At 41.8% G+C, this 16231-nt stretch overlaps 1 protein-coding gene and 1 pseudogene across 1 annotated transcript in view; both read left to right on the top strand.

Moving 5' to 3' along the window:
* TMEM123 (transmembrane protein 123) overlaps positions 1–12153 on the top strand; it is a 51539-nt gene extending 39386 nt beyond the window's left edge. The window contains exons 2-4 of the mRNA XM_075546522.1: positions 5817–6110; positions 7322–7475; positions 9458–12153. Coding sequence (XP_075402637.1) covers positions 5817–6110; positions 7322–7475; positions 9458–9482 — 473 coding nt within the window. The 3' untranslated portion in view covers positions 9483–12153. The remainder of the gene's footprint in view (positions 1–5816; positions 6111–7321; positions 7476–9457) is intronic.
* On the top strand, positions 1409–1919 carry LOC142444301 (protein FAM136A pseudogene; annotated as a pseudogene).
* Positions 12154–16231: the final 4078 nt, after the last annotated feature.

Below are 16231 nucleotides of genomic sequence, written 5' to 3'. Positions count from 1 at the left end.
GGCAAAATATTGAACCCTTTAGGAAACATCAAAAGATGTTGGAAGGAATGCATAGACTCACTGTATCAAAAAGAACTGGTCAACATTCAATCATTTCAAGAAGTAACATCAAGAGCCAGTGGTACTGAAAGAATACGTCCAAGCTTCTCTGAAAGCCATTCGTGAAAAACAGGGCTCTGAGAAATGACGGAATGCCCCCAGACCGAAATCTTTTAACAAGTTGATTAAGCACTGGAAACACTTGCTTTTCTATGCTAAGACATTTGGAATACAGCTAGTGGACTAAAAGAGATCCATATTTCTACCTATTCCAAAGGAAAGCAACCAACAAGATATGGACAATATCAAACAATATCACATACAAGCAAAGTTTTGCTGAAGATCATTCAAGTGACTTAGCAGTACATAGACAAGGAACTGCCAGAAGTTTAAGCCAAATTCAAAAAGAGGTTGCACGAGGGCTATCATTGCTGATGTCAGGTAGCTCTTGGTTGAAAGCCGAGAACACCAGAAAGATAGTCGCTTGTATTTTATTGACTGTGTAAAGACTTTCAACTGTGTGTCTCATATAAACTGTGTGCACCATATGAAAAGAGTGAGAAGTCCAGGACACTTCATTGTGCTCAGGCAGAAGCTGCACATGCACTGAGGCAGTCATTCACACAGAACAAAGTAATACCGAGTGGTTTGAGAACAGGAAAGGTGTGCTTCAGGCCTATGCCATCTGTATGCTAAGATATGCAGATAATATGAGAAGTTGGGTTGGTTGAAGAAGAATGTAGTATCGAGATTGGAGCCTTATTAACAACTGCATTGTGCAGATGGCGACCTTACTTGCTGAGGACTTGAAGCACTTGCTGATGAAGAGCAAGGATTACAGTTTTCAGTATGAATTGCATTTCACTGTAAGGAAAGTCAAAATCATCACAATTGGACCACAAGTAACATGATGGATGGAGCAAGGATTGAAGTGGTCAAGGATGTCATCTTGCTTGGATCCACAATCAATCTTCACGGAAGCAGCAGTCAGGAACTCAAACGCCATATTGCATTAGATAAGTCTGCTACACAAGACCATTTCGAAGTGTTAAAGAGCACAGGTGTTGCTTTGAGGACCAAAATGCACTTGACTTAAACCACGGTATTTTTAGTTGCCCCGCATGCATGGGAAAGTTGAACATTGAATAAAGAAGCTGAAGTAAAATGGAAGTGTTGAATTGTGGTGCTTGAGAAGAATATTGAAAGTATCATGTACATCCAGAAGAACAACCAAATCTGTCTTGAGTGGTTCTTGGAATCAGGAGACTTTATCTTCCATACTGTGCACATAATGTCAGTGGAGACCAGTCCCTGGAGAAAGACGTCGTACGGAAGCGAGGGGGCTGACCCAGGCAGTACTGCCATGTGGATGGTGGAGCTGCGGCAGCTCTCCGTGCAGGAGGCAGTGGACTGACTCCATGGTGAAGAGTCTGGAGAGAGGACAACCGGAAGATGCGGGGTGCCATGTTCCAGTGCAGCACCAGCTGCTGGGAGGACAGCCCGGCTTCCATGCAGCAAGAACCCCAATGTATTGAACACTGCTACATGCCCAGGCTCTGGTGGCCAGCGAGCTGGAGAGGTCCCAGGGCCGCCTGGCCCGGTGTACCGTGCACTGCAATGACAAAGCCAAAGACTCACTGGCTGCCGGGAGTAAGGAGCCGCAGGGGAAGCAGCAGCTGGAGAGCCGTGTGACCAAATGTGTGGACGACCACAGGCACCTCATCCCGTCCGTGACCAAGAAGATGAGGGCATCTCTCACATCCATCGCCAAAATAGATGTCTGCCAGTGGCCATTGGGGTTCAGGGCAGGAATCGATATAAAAAAGAAGGGGAATTTGGGTCTTTTAAGTGAATTTTATGAAAGGAAAAAAAAAGGATAGCAGCAAGTATAAGGAATATCACCTGGCTCTGGACACTGGCTCTTTTTTTTTTTTTTTAATCAATTCTAGTTCACAGGAAGTTAATTGGGAAAAACTGGTGCTGTAACTTGGGCTGGAGGTCATACGAGTGAGTGATACAGAGCCTAAGTGGCAGGTGCTTATCCTGGCCTTGGGTCCCTCCCTTGCTGTCCCAAGCCAGAGCCATCCCAGGGCACCAGATTCTCCTGAGTCACAGGTACCAGCGTGCTGCCACGTCCCTCCAACCTGTCTATGATGATCTGCTGGAGTTTCTGTTTCTCGCCAACCTCCTGTTTACAAGAAGTATTGCCACCCCATTTTCCACCAGCTATAAGACAAAATGCATGAGAGCAATAATTCAGAAGAGGGAAATGGAAATGTAGGTTTTTGTTTCACTTGGTTTTGCTTTGTATACAAGGGCCCGGCATTGAATCAGATGTCAAGTCGGGAGACAGGTGGTTTGGATAAGATCTTTGAAAGGCTCTTTGGCCTTCAACTAGCTCTCAAGATAGGCTGTTTTTGAAAGTTGCACACATGGAATCTTTCACTATGCAAAACCTGAAAGATTGTCACTCTGGCTGTAGGAGGCAGAGCTTCCTTCTCACCGGCCGTCTTGGCGGCCCCAAAGCTGTGTACAGCAGAGTGACAGGACCGTCGCTCCCCCTGGAAAACAAAGGGTGTCTGGATGGTGAAGTATGTCCCAGTAATGGAATGAACAGTGAGAGGGAAACTGGTGGCTGCCGAAAGAAAGGACAGCCGAAACATGGCATTACTGGTTCATGGAGTCGGCCCAACTCAAGGTGACCCTTGGTATAACAAAGCGAAATCTTGCCCAGCCTGTGCAATGGCTGTGATCACTGATGTGTGGGGACCCAGTGTAGCAGTCTGTCTCGCGGAGACTTTCATTTTGTTGGCTCTCTTCCAGGTCTTTCCTGGTGGTCTTTCCTGTCCAACTGCTTTCTTATCCCCTGTGTTATCAGAATCCCGTCAAACCAATCTCCTGGCAACAGGAAAGTCGAGGGAGAAAAAGCAAGTGACTCGGGAGTTAGGGAGACCTGTGACTCTTTTGCAGCAAAGGAATGCCCCCCCCCTTACCAAATACCACTTTCTGCCCAAAGCCCTGTGTGGTGTTCCTGCTTCAGTGACACTTTATTTCTATAAGGGGCGTGTCACCTTTCTACCAACTTAATACCTGAAGTGGTAATACAGCTTGTCTGTTTGCTGTTCCAAAGCTGTGATATATTTTCCTAGTGGTTTAATTTAAAGAGTTTTACTTCCACTCCCCCCACCCCCCAAAAAAAAGACATCATGCTTTGAAAAGTGTGAGGGCATCGTAAATGAGGAAGACCTTCAAGGGAATGGACTGACAGACGAGGGTGTTCCATTCTGTTGTATAGAAGTGCCGTGAGTTGGATTACTTAATGGCACCTCACAGCGACATATATGTCAACCAGAAAAAACATATGTGTATCTATAGAATCAAGTTCAAAAGACTTGTGAGAGACAGGTCATTCATGAAATAATCATATTGGTGTATGCAGCAAGAGTGTTTCAGGGAACACAATAGCAACATTGCTGCCCTCACTGGGGGAAGAAGTTAGATCCAGTGAATCTCTTCACTTTTAGTACTTGAACTAATGAGAAAGATGGGAACAGAGGGGAAACATAAACAATGAATAAATCTGTAAATAAGTACAGTCAGGGTGCAGTATAACACCGGTGAAACACACTGAGTACTAGGAGATTAGTAAATAAAAATACTTCATATTAAGTGGACAAAGAAATAGCTGTCTTTCATTACCCAGACAGTGTGGACTAAATTATCATATTGAACTGCCGTGAGTTGGAAACACCAGTTACATTGTGGAGTTATGAGGAGATACAGTGTGAGAGAATGGTACTAAGAAGAAAGGTTTGCTTCTGGTCATTCAGCGTACTGTACTGAAACGAAAAGCATTCCCAAACTGGAAACAGAATACATCGATTGTTTTGAAGGGAGCCTTGGCCCAATCAGTATCTGTTCCTTTTGACATACATCATATTCTTAGGCCGAAAAAGAAAAACTCAATTTTTAGGTATGAGCTAAAGAGGTGCTTGAGTTGTTTATTTTAAATCATCATTAATGTCAGAAGTCATTTTAGAAATACCCCTTCAGGGAGTCGGGGAGCCAACAAAAACCCAAAGAGAAGGGAACAACAAGAGATCTAAAATCAATGACAAGGAGGGTGTAAAACACCTGGTGGGGTTTGATCAAGTGCCATGTAGCTAAGAGGAGTTACTGAGAGCTGAATAGGGTAAAACATGATAGTGAGACAGGAGGAAAGTAAAAGGAAATGGAGATAAGAACTAGGAGACAGAAGACATTTCTAGAGGTACAAATATAGGCATGTATATATCTAAATATATTGTTTATATAATGATGGGGATATAGGTCTATGTATATATTTTTATATGTTAAGCATCAAGGTAACAGACAGCCAGTGGGCTTCTACTGAAGTACTCCCTCAATGCAAGAACACTTTGTTCTAATAACCTGGCATTCTGTGATGCTCACCTTCCTAACACAATCACTGAAGACAAAACAGGTGCATAAGCAAATGTGAAGAAAACTGATGGTGCCCGACTATTAGAAGATATAGCATCTGAGTTGAAGTTAAACAAGCTACTATCTAGCAGGGAAGCAACAAAGCCCACATGGAAGAAGCACACCAGCCTGTGTGATCACGAGGTGAAACACCCAAAACAATCATATCTATGCGAAAGAGGGAGCCAGAGTGGAGACCCAAAGCTCATCTGTTGACAATTGGACATCCCCTCACAGAAGGGTCACAAGGAAGGGACGAGCCAGTCAGGGTGCAGTATGACACCGGTGAAACGCACAACATTCCTCTAGTTCTTGAGTGCTTCCTCCCCCTCCCCCCCCATCACGATCTCAGTTCCACCTTACAAATCTGGCTAGAGCGGAATATGTACACTGGAACAGGTAAGAGCTCTTGACACATGAAATCCAGGACATAAACCACCCAGGAATAGTAATGGGAGCAGCGATGCCGTGAAGGTGGGGGAGAAAGGAGAAAACGTTCACAGTACAAGACGTATAACACCCTCCCTCCCGAGGGGGACGAGCATCAGAAACACGGGTGAAGGGAGACAGCGGATGACATAAGATAAGAAAATAATTTATAATATATCAAGGGTTCATGAGGAAGGGGGAGGGGGAAAAAAGGAACTGATACCAAGGGTTCAAGTAGAAAGAAAATGTTTTAGAAATGTTGGCAACATATGTATAAATGTGCTTGATATAATTGTATGGATTGTTGTAAGAACCCCAATAAAATTATTTTTAAAATACCCTTTCGTAGGAAAATTATTATTGCCAGTATGAAACTAGCTGTATTACACTATGATGTTTCACTTCCTATTGTATTGAGTGAGGCTGCTTTTGTGATGTATTTTAACTGAATCATAACCAAAAAAAACCCAAGTCACTGCCATGGAGCCCATGCCAGCTGATTGAGACCCTGCACGACCGAGTTCAACTGCTGCTTGAGTTTCCGGACTGTGACTCTTGAGAGGAGAAGGTCTTTCTCCCACAGACGGCTGGTGTTTCAAACTGCTGACCTTGCGGATCACAGCCCAACTCTATGCCTCCAGGGTTCAAAAACTCCTAATTTCATGTAAATCTAGGCAGTTTCCTCTCAAGTGTTTGGGACGTTTGATTGCTATATAGTACAGAGTGTTAATGGGATCTTCTTCATGCTGCTCTACTGGTTAGATTGCTTGGTGTGTGTGAGAAAGATCATGAAAATCACAATGAAGTGCTTACCTTAAACTCTACCTAAGTCATGACTCCAATTTTAATGTGTGACATTCTTGCAGGACCAGACATCCCTGCGGCAACCAACCTACAAACCGCATCTTCCAACAGCTCTACAAGTCCAGCAACAACTCCAGTTTCCCCAACCACCAGCAAGGTGACAATTTCCTCCACCTCAAGCAACGTCAGTGTCACGAATTCTACGGTGCCGTCTAATACGTCAGCAAGGACGACTCCTGCCAGCACAAAGCCTGCCCCTCAAACAAGTGTTTCACAAAACACATCTAAGATAGCAACATCTGCAGTGACCACCACCCACAATAGTTCAGTGACATCTGCTTCTTCATTAGTAACAAGTATGTATTGAAACGGATCCATTTTTCCTAGGCTTTGTGTGTCCATGAAGAGTCAGACACCCACAGGGGTCATTCTACCCTGCCCTACAGGGTCTCTAGGAGTTATAATCCACTCGGTGGCAGTAGTTTGAGGGTTTGTTTGGTTTTTTTTTGAGCTTTGCTCCTCATTACTTTCTACAAAAATAAGTATACAGATTTAGGCCACGGTTTTCAATAATATAAATTTCAATGTCAGTTGACCTAGTGCTCTCTTCTCAGGAAAAGAAAAAGTTTTTAACTATGTGAAATAGTGGAGATATGTGACTGCACTTTTAATGAGTAATTTATCTTAACAGAATTTTATTTCCTTGGTGTGAAATTCTGTCATGCATTTAACCCTCTCTGCTTCATTCAAGAAGGGTTCTGAATGGGCTCAATGTGAACATTTGCCTTAACTTATTTGGGCCATAAATTCAGTTTACAATGGAGTAAGATCTAATCAGGTATATGTTAGTATCTAGAACATCGTATTATGAAAAAATAACTTTATTTTGTTTTGTTTAAAATATAATTCTTGTGACACTATGAGCTCAAAAACCTTTTAAAATTTTCTTTAAAAGTTATCCACAGTTGAAGTTAGTGATTATTTGTACTTACAACAAGTAGCTGACTTCATGCTTTCCTTTATATGTTCTTACGTATGTTTCTACCTCACATCGTTAATTTTCTTTATTCATGTACTTTGTGTTGAAATCAACATTACCAACTGTCCCAGGGGCTCTTGAAGATATGAAACCAAAATAGTTAAAATTCCCAATAATTTATTCAAAAGGAGGAAATTTCAGTTAGAACCACTCACTCATTATGGAACCAGTTTTAGGATTCTGGGGATGCTCCCAGCACCTCACTTGTGAAGGCACAAACTCCTCAGACTCTGTAAGAAAAACAATAATTCCCCAAGTCTTGCTGCTCCTGGGGTTTTGGTGACCTGCCCCAAGTCCAGCACTCTCAAACACTTAGTCCTTAGGGTTTCAGTTAAAGGACAGATAGGCTGGAATGGAGATGAACCAGGCTGTCAGACAGAGGCTGGCTGGAAAGCACCTTCCTGGGCCAGGACATCCCCTCGCTCCGGTTCAGTGTTCCCGCACAGAAATTCAGCAAGTTTCAGTTTATTGCAATGTTAAAAAGACAAAACAAAAAGCACTAAAGCCTTTTCTTCACCTCTCTTTTAGGCGCTTCAACTATTAATTCTAAAGAAAACAGAGGATCAAAGTTTGATATTGGCAGCTTTGTTGGTGGTATTGTTTTAACACTGGGAGTTTTATCAATTCTTTACATTGGATGCAAAACCTATTATTCCAGAAGAGGCATTCGATATAGAACCATGTAAGTTTGGATTGGCTGAGTCATTTACTGTGAACTTCTGTGTTTCTTCTCAGTTAGATTCTATGACTGAGTTCTCAGTGTTCATATCAGAGTTGAATGATTTCTATGATTAATTCCCATTACTTCTCAACACTCAGAGTAAATCATTTCTGCACAAGGTTGTGATGATAATTATTTACAAATGATTATGTGTGCTTGTACCTAAGAACGCTTATGTTTCACTAGTGTCATGCCTGTGCTCTCGCACGACAAGCCTGTGCCTCTAAGAAATGCCTGGTCAGTCTCCTCAGGTTGCTCTTAGTGTGCTCTGGGGCTGCCGTTGCACTCAACTTACGTGACAGGGATTTCAGAAACTAAAATTCTTCACAGCCTCCTTTTCTCTGGTAACTTAATTATATTCAGAGTTGTTGTTCTAAAACATATATTACTTTATCTGTGCAGAAACTGTCCTAACTGTCCTTTGAGATCACCTGTATTAGCAATAATAAATACACAAACCACGTCACCCTAAATGTATATTGTGCTATTTTATAACTGATGGTTTCTTACATATTGAGATTTTTTAGTTGAGATTTTAAACAAGACATTAAATTTTCATTTGACAACCTTCCACGCAGACTTGTCAGCATTCCCTCAGAGTACTCTAGTTTCCCTCCCCCTGGTTTGCTCATCTTTGCTTCTGCATATTTATTTGTTCACCTTTTGGTCTCCTGCCATTTTTTGTGTGTCTTTTTAAGAAGGCATATCATAACTAAGGGGGCCCTACTGGTCCAGTTGAAGGAGCTGTGACCTTCTGAGTTTAGAAGCAATGAGCCTTGCTAGTTTGCACGTACTGGGTTGAAATGTTTCACTCCTTGTTTCTTAAGCATTGCTTTGAGCAGAGACACACAGTGGAGGGACGTTAAGAGACAAGAGTCAAGGCAGCCAGCTTCCTGGTTCTGCTGTTAGTAGCCGAGTGCCTCCATGCTTATGCGTGTGCAGGGCCAGGAGTGCCGACTCTGGACACGAACTGCAGAGATCACAAAAGAGCTGAGATTTTGACTACCTGGGAAACGAGATTAAAAAAGTGCCTTCTTTTTTTGTAATCATTTTATTGGGGGCACATACAATTCTTATCATAATCCATACATACATCCATTGTGTCAACCACATTTGTACATTTGTTGCCCTCCTAATTCTCAAAACATTTGGTCGCCACTTAAGCCCCTGACATCAGCTCCTCATTTTTCCCCTCCTTCCATGCTCTTGTCTCCCTTCATCGACTTTTCTGTTTTCCATCCACCAGGGAGGAGGTTATATGTAGATCCTTATCATCAGTTCCCCCTTTCTACCTCACCTTCCCTCCAACCTCCCAGTATCACCACTCTTACCACTGTTCCTAAAGGGATCATCTGTTCTGGATTCCTTGTGTTTCCAGTTCTGTCTGTACCAGTGTACATGCTCTGGTCTAGCCAGACTTGTAAAGTAGAATTGGCATCATGATAGTGGGGGATGGAAGCATTTGGGAACTAGAGGGTATGTTTCATCGTTGCTACACTGCACCCTGACTGGCTCGTCGAAAAGTGCCTTTCTGCACAGGGCTGCTGGGATGATTCATTGAGAGAGGGAGGGGTATGGAGTCTTTAGCACAACACCTGACATATGGTAAATGCTCAGACAAGCATGCTTGTATTTGTTTTTTCTTTGGGTTCATTTGTTTGTTTGTGTAGAGGGGCTACCATCACTCCCTGGTGAAAAGTCACCCAGCCAGGGAGACAGCAGGGCTTGGGTGTCTGCTTGACAACCTTAACGAGTATTTTGAGTTGGTAACCAATTAATCTACCAGATAATTTTACATAAAAAAAAACATTACAAAGAGCAATGACAGTTTTTAGTGAAGTTCAAACTTGTTCTAAGGTTAGTTTTCTTATCAACATGACCATACAAGTAATTGTGATACTAACATAAGATATAAAGTAACCGTAACCTTTGATGTATTACAGTGATGAACACGATGCCATCATTTAAGGAAATCCCAGCGACCAGGAAAGCAGACTGACTGATGGAGCCCTGTTAGCTAACTTTTATTTTTCATTTAAAAAATACATTCTCTTCTTGGAAATAGTAGAAACAGGCCATGCATACAATGTTCAACATAGTAGAAGATATGTAAAGAATCCTCTTGATTACTGAGAAGCATTGGGTGTAGATTTTTAATGAACATGTGAAGCTGGCAAAGAGCCCTGGTAGTGCAGCAGGTAAAGGCTTGCCCACTATCTGGACCCACCTGCGGTGCTGTGGGAGAAACGTCTGGGAGCCTGCCTCCATAAAGACACAGCCTTGCGAGCGCCCTCTGGCGGCTCCGTGCTGTCCGACAGGGCTGCTGTGAGTACACTGGGCTTTTGGGTTTGGGGGGGATTGTTTGTTTTTTATCTGGCACAGTTATATTTACTTTCCACACATCCCCAGGCATTGTCAGACATGCAGGTCCTCTCCCATTTTTTTGTGGCATTGGTCACCTACAGCTAATATTTGGAAGATGACACCAGTTACGGGCAGGACCCCATCTGGGCATCTGGCTAAGGGACTGTCAGAGCACTGGGGACTTCAAGGTCCCTGTTGCTCACACCAGTGCTGGGTGAGACCACACAGCAGAAAGGAAGCAAGTGAGTAAAACAATCCAGGCCTTCAACATAATTTTCATTTAAATACCTCTTCAAAAAAGCAGTCATGTTTTTTAAGGTATACTAAGGTATATAGCTAGTTTAAAACAATAACACACATCCAGAAAAAAATGATCTCCAAGTTAAACCAGACACAGTTGCTTAACCCTGTCAGAGATCCATTGGACTCTATTTTTAGAAACATCTTGTGAGCTTTCAATGGTAGTTGATACAGATTTCTCTTTGGCTTCTGTTGTATAATTTCCACCAAACTGTGTTGTTTAACATGACTGTTTTCTGCTAGTTCTAAATAGTCCTGTATTTATAGGCGAAAACTCCTACAAGCGTAATTGCTACTGTGAGAATGTTGTTGCCACCACCTGAAATGGTTTTATTTCATATTTCACGTGATAACTTTATATTTAGTGACTTTTTTAAGGGATGGAGAGATGCTTTCAGTATTGAGAAATGTCTAATGGGGCGTGGTAAACACAACCAACTTTTAAAAAGTCTTTCACAGCTTGCCAAAACAGCCTTTAGAAGGGACTCCATGTGGCAGAAATGCAAGGTCCCTGCTCTGATCAAGCCTGAATGCTGCCCCTCGAGGCAAGGACTGAACGGTGCAGCAGGAAAATGCAGTGTCCATTTGACTCAAAGATGTGGGGAAAGAACCATTTTTTAACTAAGCCACATGTACATTAAAATAAGTGCTTGTGACATTTTAAAAGAATGTTTGAGACGGAATTTCCTACTTATCTGTGCACACCTCCTCATCTGTAGGGGGAGGGGGGCAGTATTGTAAGGGCAGCACCAATAGCCAGTGTGTTTTGTAGTGTTTTCAGTTTTCTATCCCAGCACTCAAGACTCAGGGTGAAGTTTTGACAAAAGCGCTATTTGTTCATGCTAATGGTTATTCGTGGATCCCTATCTCAGATGGCCAAAGTAACTTGTAACCAATACCTGACCATCCAAAAGCAGGCTACAATGTCCTAGTGAGCATCCACTTGTGTTTAATGGGAATAAAATAGAACTTTTGTGTCACCTTGAGTTTACAGAGAATGCCAGTTATCGATAATGGCACAGAAAGTGATCGTTTTTTCCTCACTGTGTATTATGGCCAACTGATTCAGGTGATGAATATGGGTGATAAGTAATACCCCAAATATGAGTAAGTTCTGTTGCGCATGCATTGGGGAAGAAATGTCATGACATATATGTTTAGACGACTTTGAAAAGCAGTATTGGCTCATGGTAAGTTACATGTTACTGTCATGACTAAATTGGATATTCAATCACTATTTTTTTTCTCTACAAATAAAGTTGAGATATATTTTATAAGTAGAGGCTGTTTAATTCTACCTTGTTTCCTTAGTGAAATAAAAAGACTGCTTTGTTTCCTGCACCTTTGATATTTTAATACTTCAAGTTAGTCAGAACTCTGGACTGGCCATAAGTTTTTCTTGAAAATTTGTTTCATTAGCACTTTGAAGATGTAAAACCACTTTTTCAGTACTAAATACCATTGTTTTCCTTGGAAGTTTCTTCAGCTTCAGTTTGAAAGAATTTAGTTATGCCTTTTCTCTGTATAGAAATAGAATTTATTAATTTTAAGTACTAGTGATTTCAGTGTAATCAGTTTTTTATTATCTGCAAAAAAGGAGGAGGGGCGGTTATGTGTTGCTTTGTTACACATTTCTCTAGCGTAGATTTATCTTGTTGGTTATGGTTGACTTACATGTTGAAATTTGTTTGCATTTCTTGAGAATATATTTACTTGAAGATAAAAGCAATCCAAATGTATGTAAACATTAGGTAGAAACCAATCTGGGATTTAAATTTTTCCTTGGCGAACCCATAAAATTCATTTACATAGACAAGTGGGAGTTGAGAGCCCATTAGTGATAATTTTGTAATTTGGGGAAAAATTTAAAGCAATTTCTTGTTAACATTTTTCTTACTATATGATAGTGACCAATTTTTGGTATTTCATTGTTACTCAAATCTATTTTTCGAATAAAAATTTGTTCTTCATCTAAGAGTTTCAAGAGTCGGGTTTCACTTCATTTCATTACACTCAAGAGCAATCAACAGTGCAGAAAATGCCCCAAATACGAAAGGCAGGCCACAGGTGCCAAATGGGCACTGTAAACTAATAACACGGTAAACATCACTAGTATGATTTACATAAACACACCCCCGGGCCGTCAATACTTTCTAAGGGTTCTGAAGCCAGAAAGTTTAAGAATGGCTGTGTCCAAGTTGGGGCTTCCAAAAGTTCATGGGACACATCTCTTCTCTTTTCTCTCTTCCCAGGAGGTTTCTGAAGTACCTCCTCAGACACACACTTGTATTATTATTTATATCCTAGTCGATTGATGTGTAACACTTCCAGAGGGAACGTAGATGCATCTTCCAGGCTGATGGCCAGTTGCCCTTTTGACTGATCAGAGTAGATGGCATCCAGCGAATAAAGCAGCTCTCATCTCCGGCTGTTAGGCTGAGCACTTGTGGTCCGTCCAGAGAACACAGAACTACTAAGCTAGGCATAAGAGACTGAACAAATGATAGGTTAAGAGTAGAAAACTGAAGTATGGTTTAGCAAGACATCTTTTTAAAATGATCCAGAGTCATATAAAATTCAGTCTACCACCATCTTCAGCAGTCTTTGTTTCACTGAGACCATTTCCACATTTATAAAACAAAAACATGCCATAGGGTTTTAAGGGTTAAACTGGTCAGCTAACAAACTCACCAGGTGTCTGACATTCATCCACTTGTTCAACATAATATATGTTAGGTCACTGTGATGATCATAAAACCAAGCCAAACGAACTGTCATTGAATCAGTTCTGACTCAGCCACCCTATAGGACAGGTTGGAACTGCCCAAGAGAGTTTCTGACACTTAACTTTAGGGGAGTAGAAAGCCGCATCTTCATCCCACGAAGTGCCTGGTAGTTTAGAACTGCTGCCCTTGCAGTTGGCAGCCCAATGTGTAGCCACTACATAACCAGGACTTTTGTGATGATCACTAGGAGGGCAAAAACTATCAAGAAAGAAGAGACTAGAGTCCTATTCCAGTCTGGCACATAAGAGAATTCAGCAAGTAGGTAAAGAATTCTATAGCCAGTTTTATTTTATATGATATTTTTCTGAATGTTTACAAGTAAAAAATCCTTAGATTATTAAAATAGATTAAAGATAGTCCCTGGCTTACAATATATTCAAGTTACACCAGGCGGCACTTATATAACTGTAATAATGGTTTTGTACATAATAACAATGTATTGCACACAATGTTGCAGCAGGTAATTTGCTGATGGGATTCTCAGATGTTTGCCCACAGATGTCTGATGTTAAGATTTATGTAAATGCTGATAGCAAAGGCAGTAATAGTGAGGTGGGGAAGAATTAGATATTCAGCTTCCATCCAAACAGACTTATGATGGAACCGTATCATAAGGCATGGACTACCTACACCGTGGCCACAACAATGAGCTTAAGCAATTGGGAGGATGGCACAGGACCAGGCAGTGTTTCGCTCCATTGTACATAACAGTCACTGTGGAGCCGACTAGACCTAACCCCACCTGTACCTTGCAGAAAGCCAAACAACATGTTTGGCATTGAGTCAATTCTCAATATGACAGTTAGAACTACCCCGAAGTGTTTACTAAGTTGTGATGGTTACTGCAGCAGATAGGTAAGTCTTTTCTCTTGAGAAGCTACAGGTAGATTCAAACAGCCTTTTAAATAATAATGACTTCTGCTAGAGCACAGCCCCATGTAACTACCAGCAAGAGAGATGAGCTGGGAGCAGAACACAAAGGGTACCCCCCAAAACCGGAATCATCCTCTCCTCCCCCAAGGCTATGTATTTAATTTTTAAAAATAAAACAACCTTTTGTAGTACTTCAAGGTTCTCTCCATTACACTTTATACATTTGTCAAATCTGTGATTTCATTCTTGGAAAAAATGTTTAAACATGATTGGATGGCTGACAGCACCTCCCTTTTTTCACCTCTTCTAAGTCATCTGCCCTTTCATGTCTCCCTTCGTTCTCAGAAACAAAAAAGTCACACACAGCAAGGTCAGGTGAGTAAAGTGTGGGGGGCAAGAGAAACATGCTATTTTTTTTGTGTGCCAAAAACAGGTGCAGAGATGGCTGCATGAGCAGGTGCATTGTCCTGTCAAAACCAGTTCCCTGCCTACCACAAATCTGGCCTGTTTGGTTGCACACTGTTATGCAATCTTTTCCAGAACCTCTAAATAGAAATCTTGGTTAACCGTCTGACCTGGAGGAAAGAACTCCAAATGCACTATCCGCCTCACGTTAAAAAAACAAAAAGCATTGTCTTGATCTTTGATTTCACTTGAGGGTTTTTTTTTTTTTGGGGGGGGGAGGGTAAACTTGTATGCCCTTTGGACCTGAGCTCCCTGCATTGAAGACCTGCTATGCCAAGGAGGTGGTGAAGGCCAAACCAGACATCTCCAAGGATGCTGGGCCCACAGATCATGAAAGGACACAAGGATTTTCCCTCAGGGCCAGCACACAGGGATGCATTTATATGTTCAAGCCATCTATCTGTAGTATTTCCTTGCTATTTTGTAGTATACCTTGCTATTTGGCCACATTAATAAATTACATGGCTTTCAGAAGACTGGTGGCATGAGAAAAGTTGTCTAATGGGCCATGTAAGGTAAAACTCCAATTATGTGGCCTTTGGCCACATCTACAACTACTCCCACCCCATGGCTTAAATTTCCAGGTTTATATGTCCTGGCCAGCAGGACATCTACAATGTGGACACCTGAAAGAGGGACTGGAAATGAAGATGGGCAAGGGCGCGGAGAGATGGAGGCAAGACAGGAATCTGATCAAGCCTCTTTTTATTGAGTTGAGAGCAGAGGTTTAAATAGCCAGCGAGGGGCTGGCAGCATTACGTCACATGTAAAATAGGGTACAGCTGAGGTAGCCAATAGTCGTGCATCTTTAAACAAGGAAGGGGTGGCGGGCAACTGATCAAACAGGTAAGTATGCTAATGAAGCATTCCTGGTGAGCCTGGGGGGAGATGCCATCAGGCATGTATTGACCAATGAGCATAGCAGCTGCTAGTGAAAGAGCACCAATCCTAGCAAGGGTCAAGGCAGTCACCCTCTGGCGGGAAAGGAACAAAGGGCAGAAAAACCTTTGGGCAGTTTGTATTGCGAAAGTAAATTCATGGCTAAAATCCAGGGTGGGGATACATGCAGCTCCCTACATATATATGGAACAATAAAACCAAATTAAAAGAGCAACATCTATCCATGGGCAAAATTCACCAGGGCTAGGAGAGGAGGACTGGGAAAGGGGAAGGAGAAACTCAGGGAGGCAGTGGGATGATGAGTAATATCACACTGGGAGGATTTCAATGGATGAGATTAAACCAGGTGTATACAAATTGAATGTCAAACTAAAAACCCTGTAAACCATCACTCAATTAACAGTGGTAAGTCGTTTTTTTTTAAAAAGTAAACTACATTGGCTTTCAATACATTTTCAAAAGTATTGTAATTTTTGGCAGTTTGCCAAAAATTCTCCCATTATAAAAGGCCAGGTTCTAATTTCAATTTGAAATGTTGTTTAAAGGATTCGAAGGAATGTTTACTATCCCCTCAATTGTTTAGTTCGTGGTGGCATACCTTAGTAATAACTATTACTAAGCAAATAACCCAAATAGTGCAAGGCTCGGCCGCTACCTGAAGGGCTGTGGGCTTGAGTCTATCCAGCAGCACTCGGCGAGTGGCCTCACATACATATTACCCCCAAACCAGCCACAAAGAACCCTAGTTCTTGACTGTCCAGCTCTACTCAACTCAATAGCAAGTGGTGTTTAATAAGAGAAAGTGTCTTCAAGGATTTAATAGCATTCCATGGTAATAAATCATAGAATTTTAAGATTGAGACATACTGGGTAGCTTTGACGAAAAGTTTCTTGACTCCAAGGAGCTAGTAAGGAATCCTAACAGCTCCAGATTGAAAGATCAAGAAGAGTTTATGGTGTTCAACCTAGTAAATGCTGCAACGTGTGAAATACCCTCTGTACATTCTTCTAAAAACCATAGGGAAAGAC

This window comes from Tenrec ecaudatus, chromosome 4, assembly GCF_050624435.1.
Source record: "Tenrec ecaudatus isolate mTenEca1 chromosome 4, mTenEca1.hap1, whole genome shotgun sequence".
NCBI classification, from domain to species: domain Eukaryota; kingdom Metazoa; phylum Chordata; class Mammalia; order Afrosoricida; family Tenrecidae; genus Tenrec; species Tenrec ecaudatus.
Note: the sequence above shows the minus strand (reverse complement) of the source record. Positions and strands in the feature narration are given on the sequence as shown.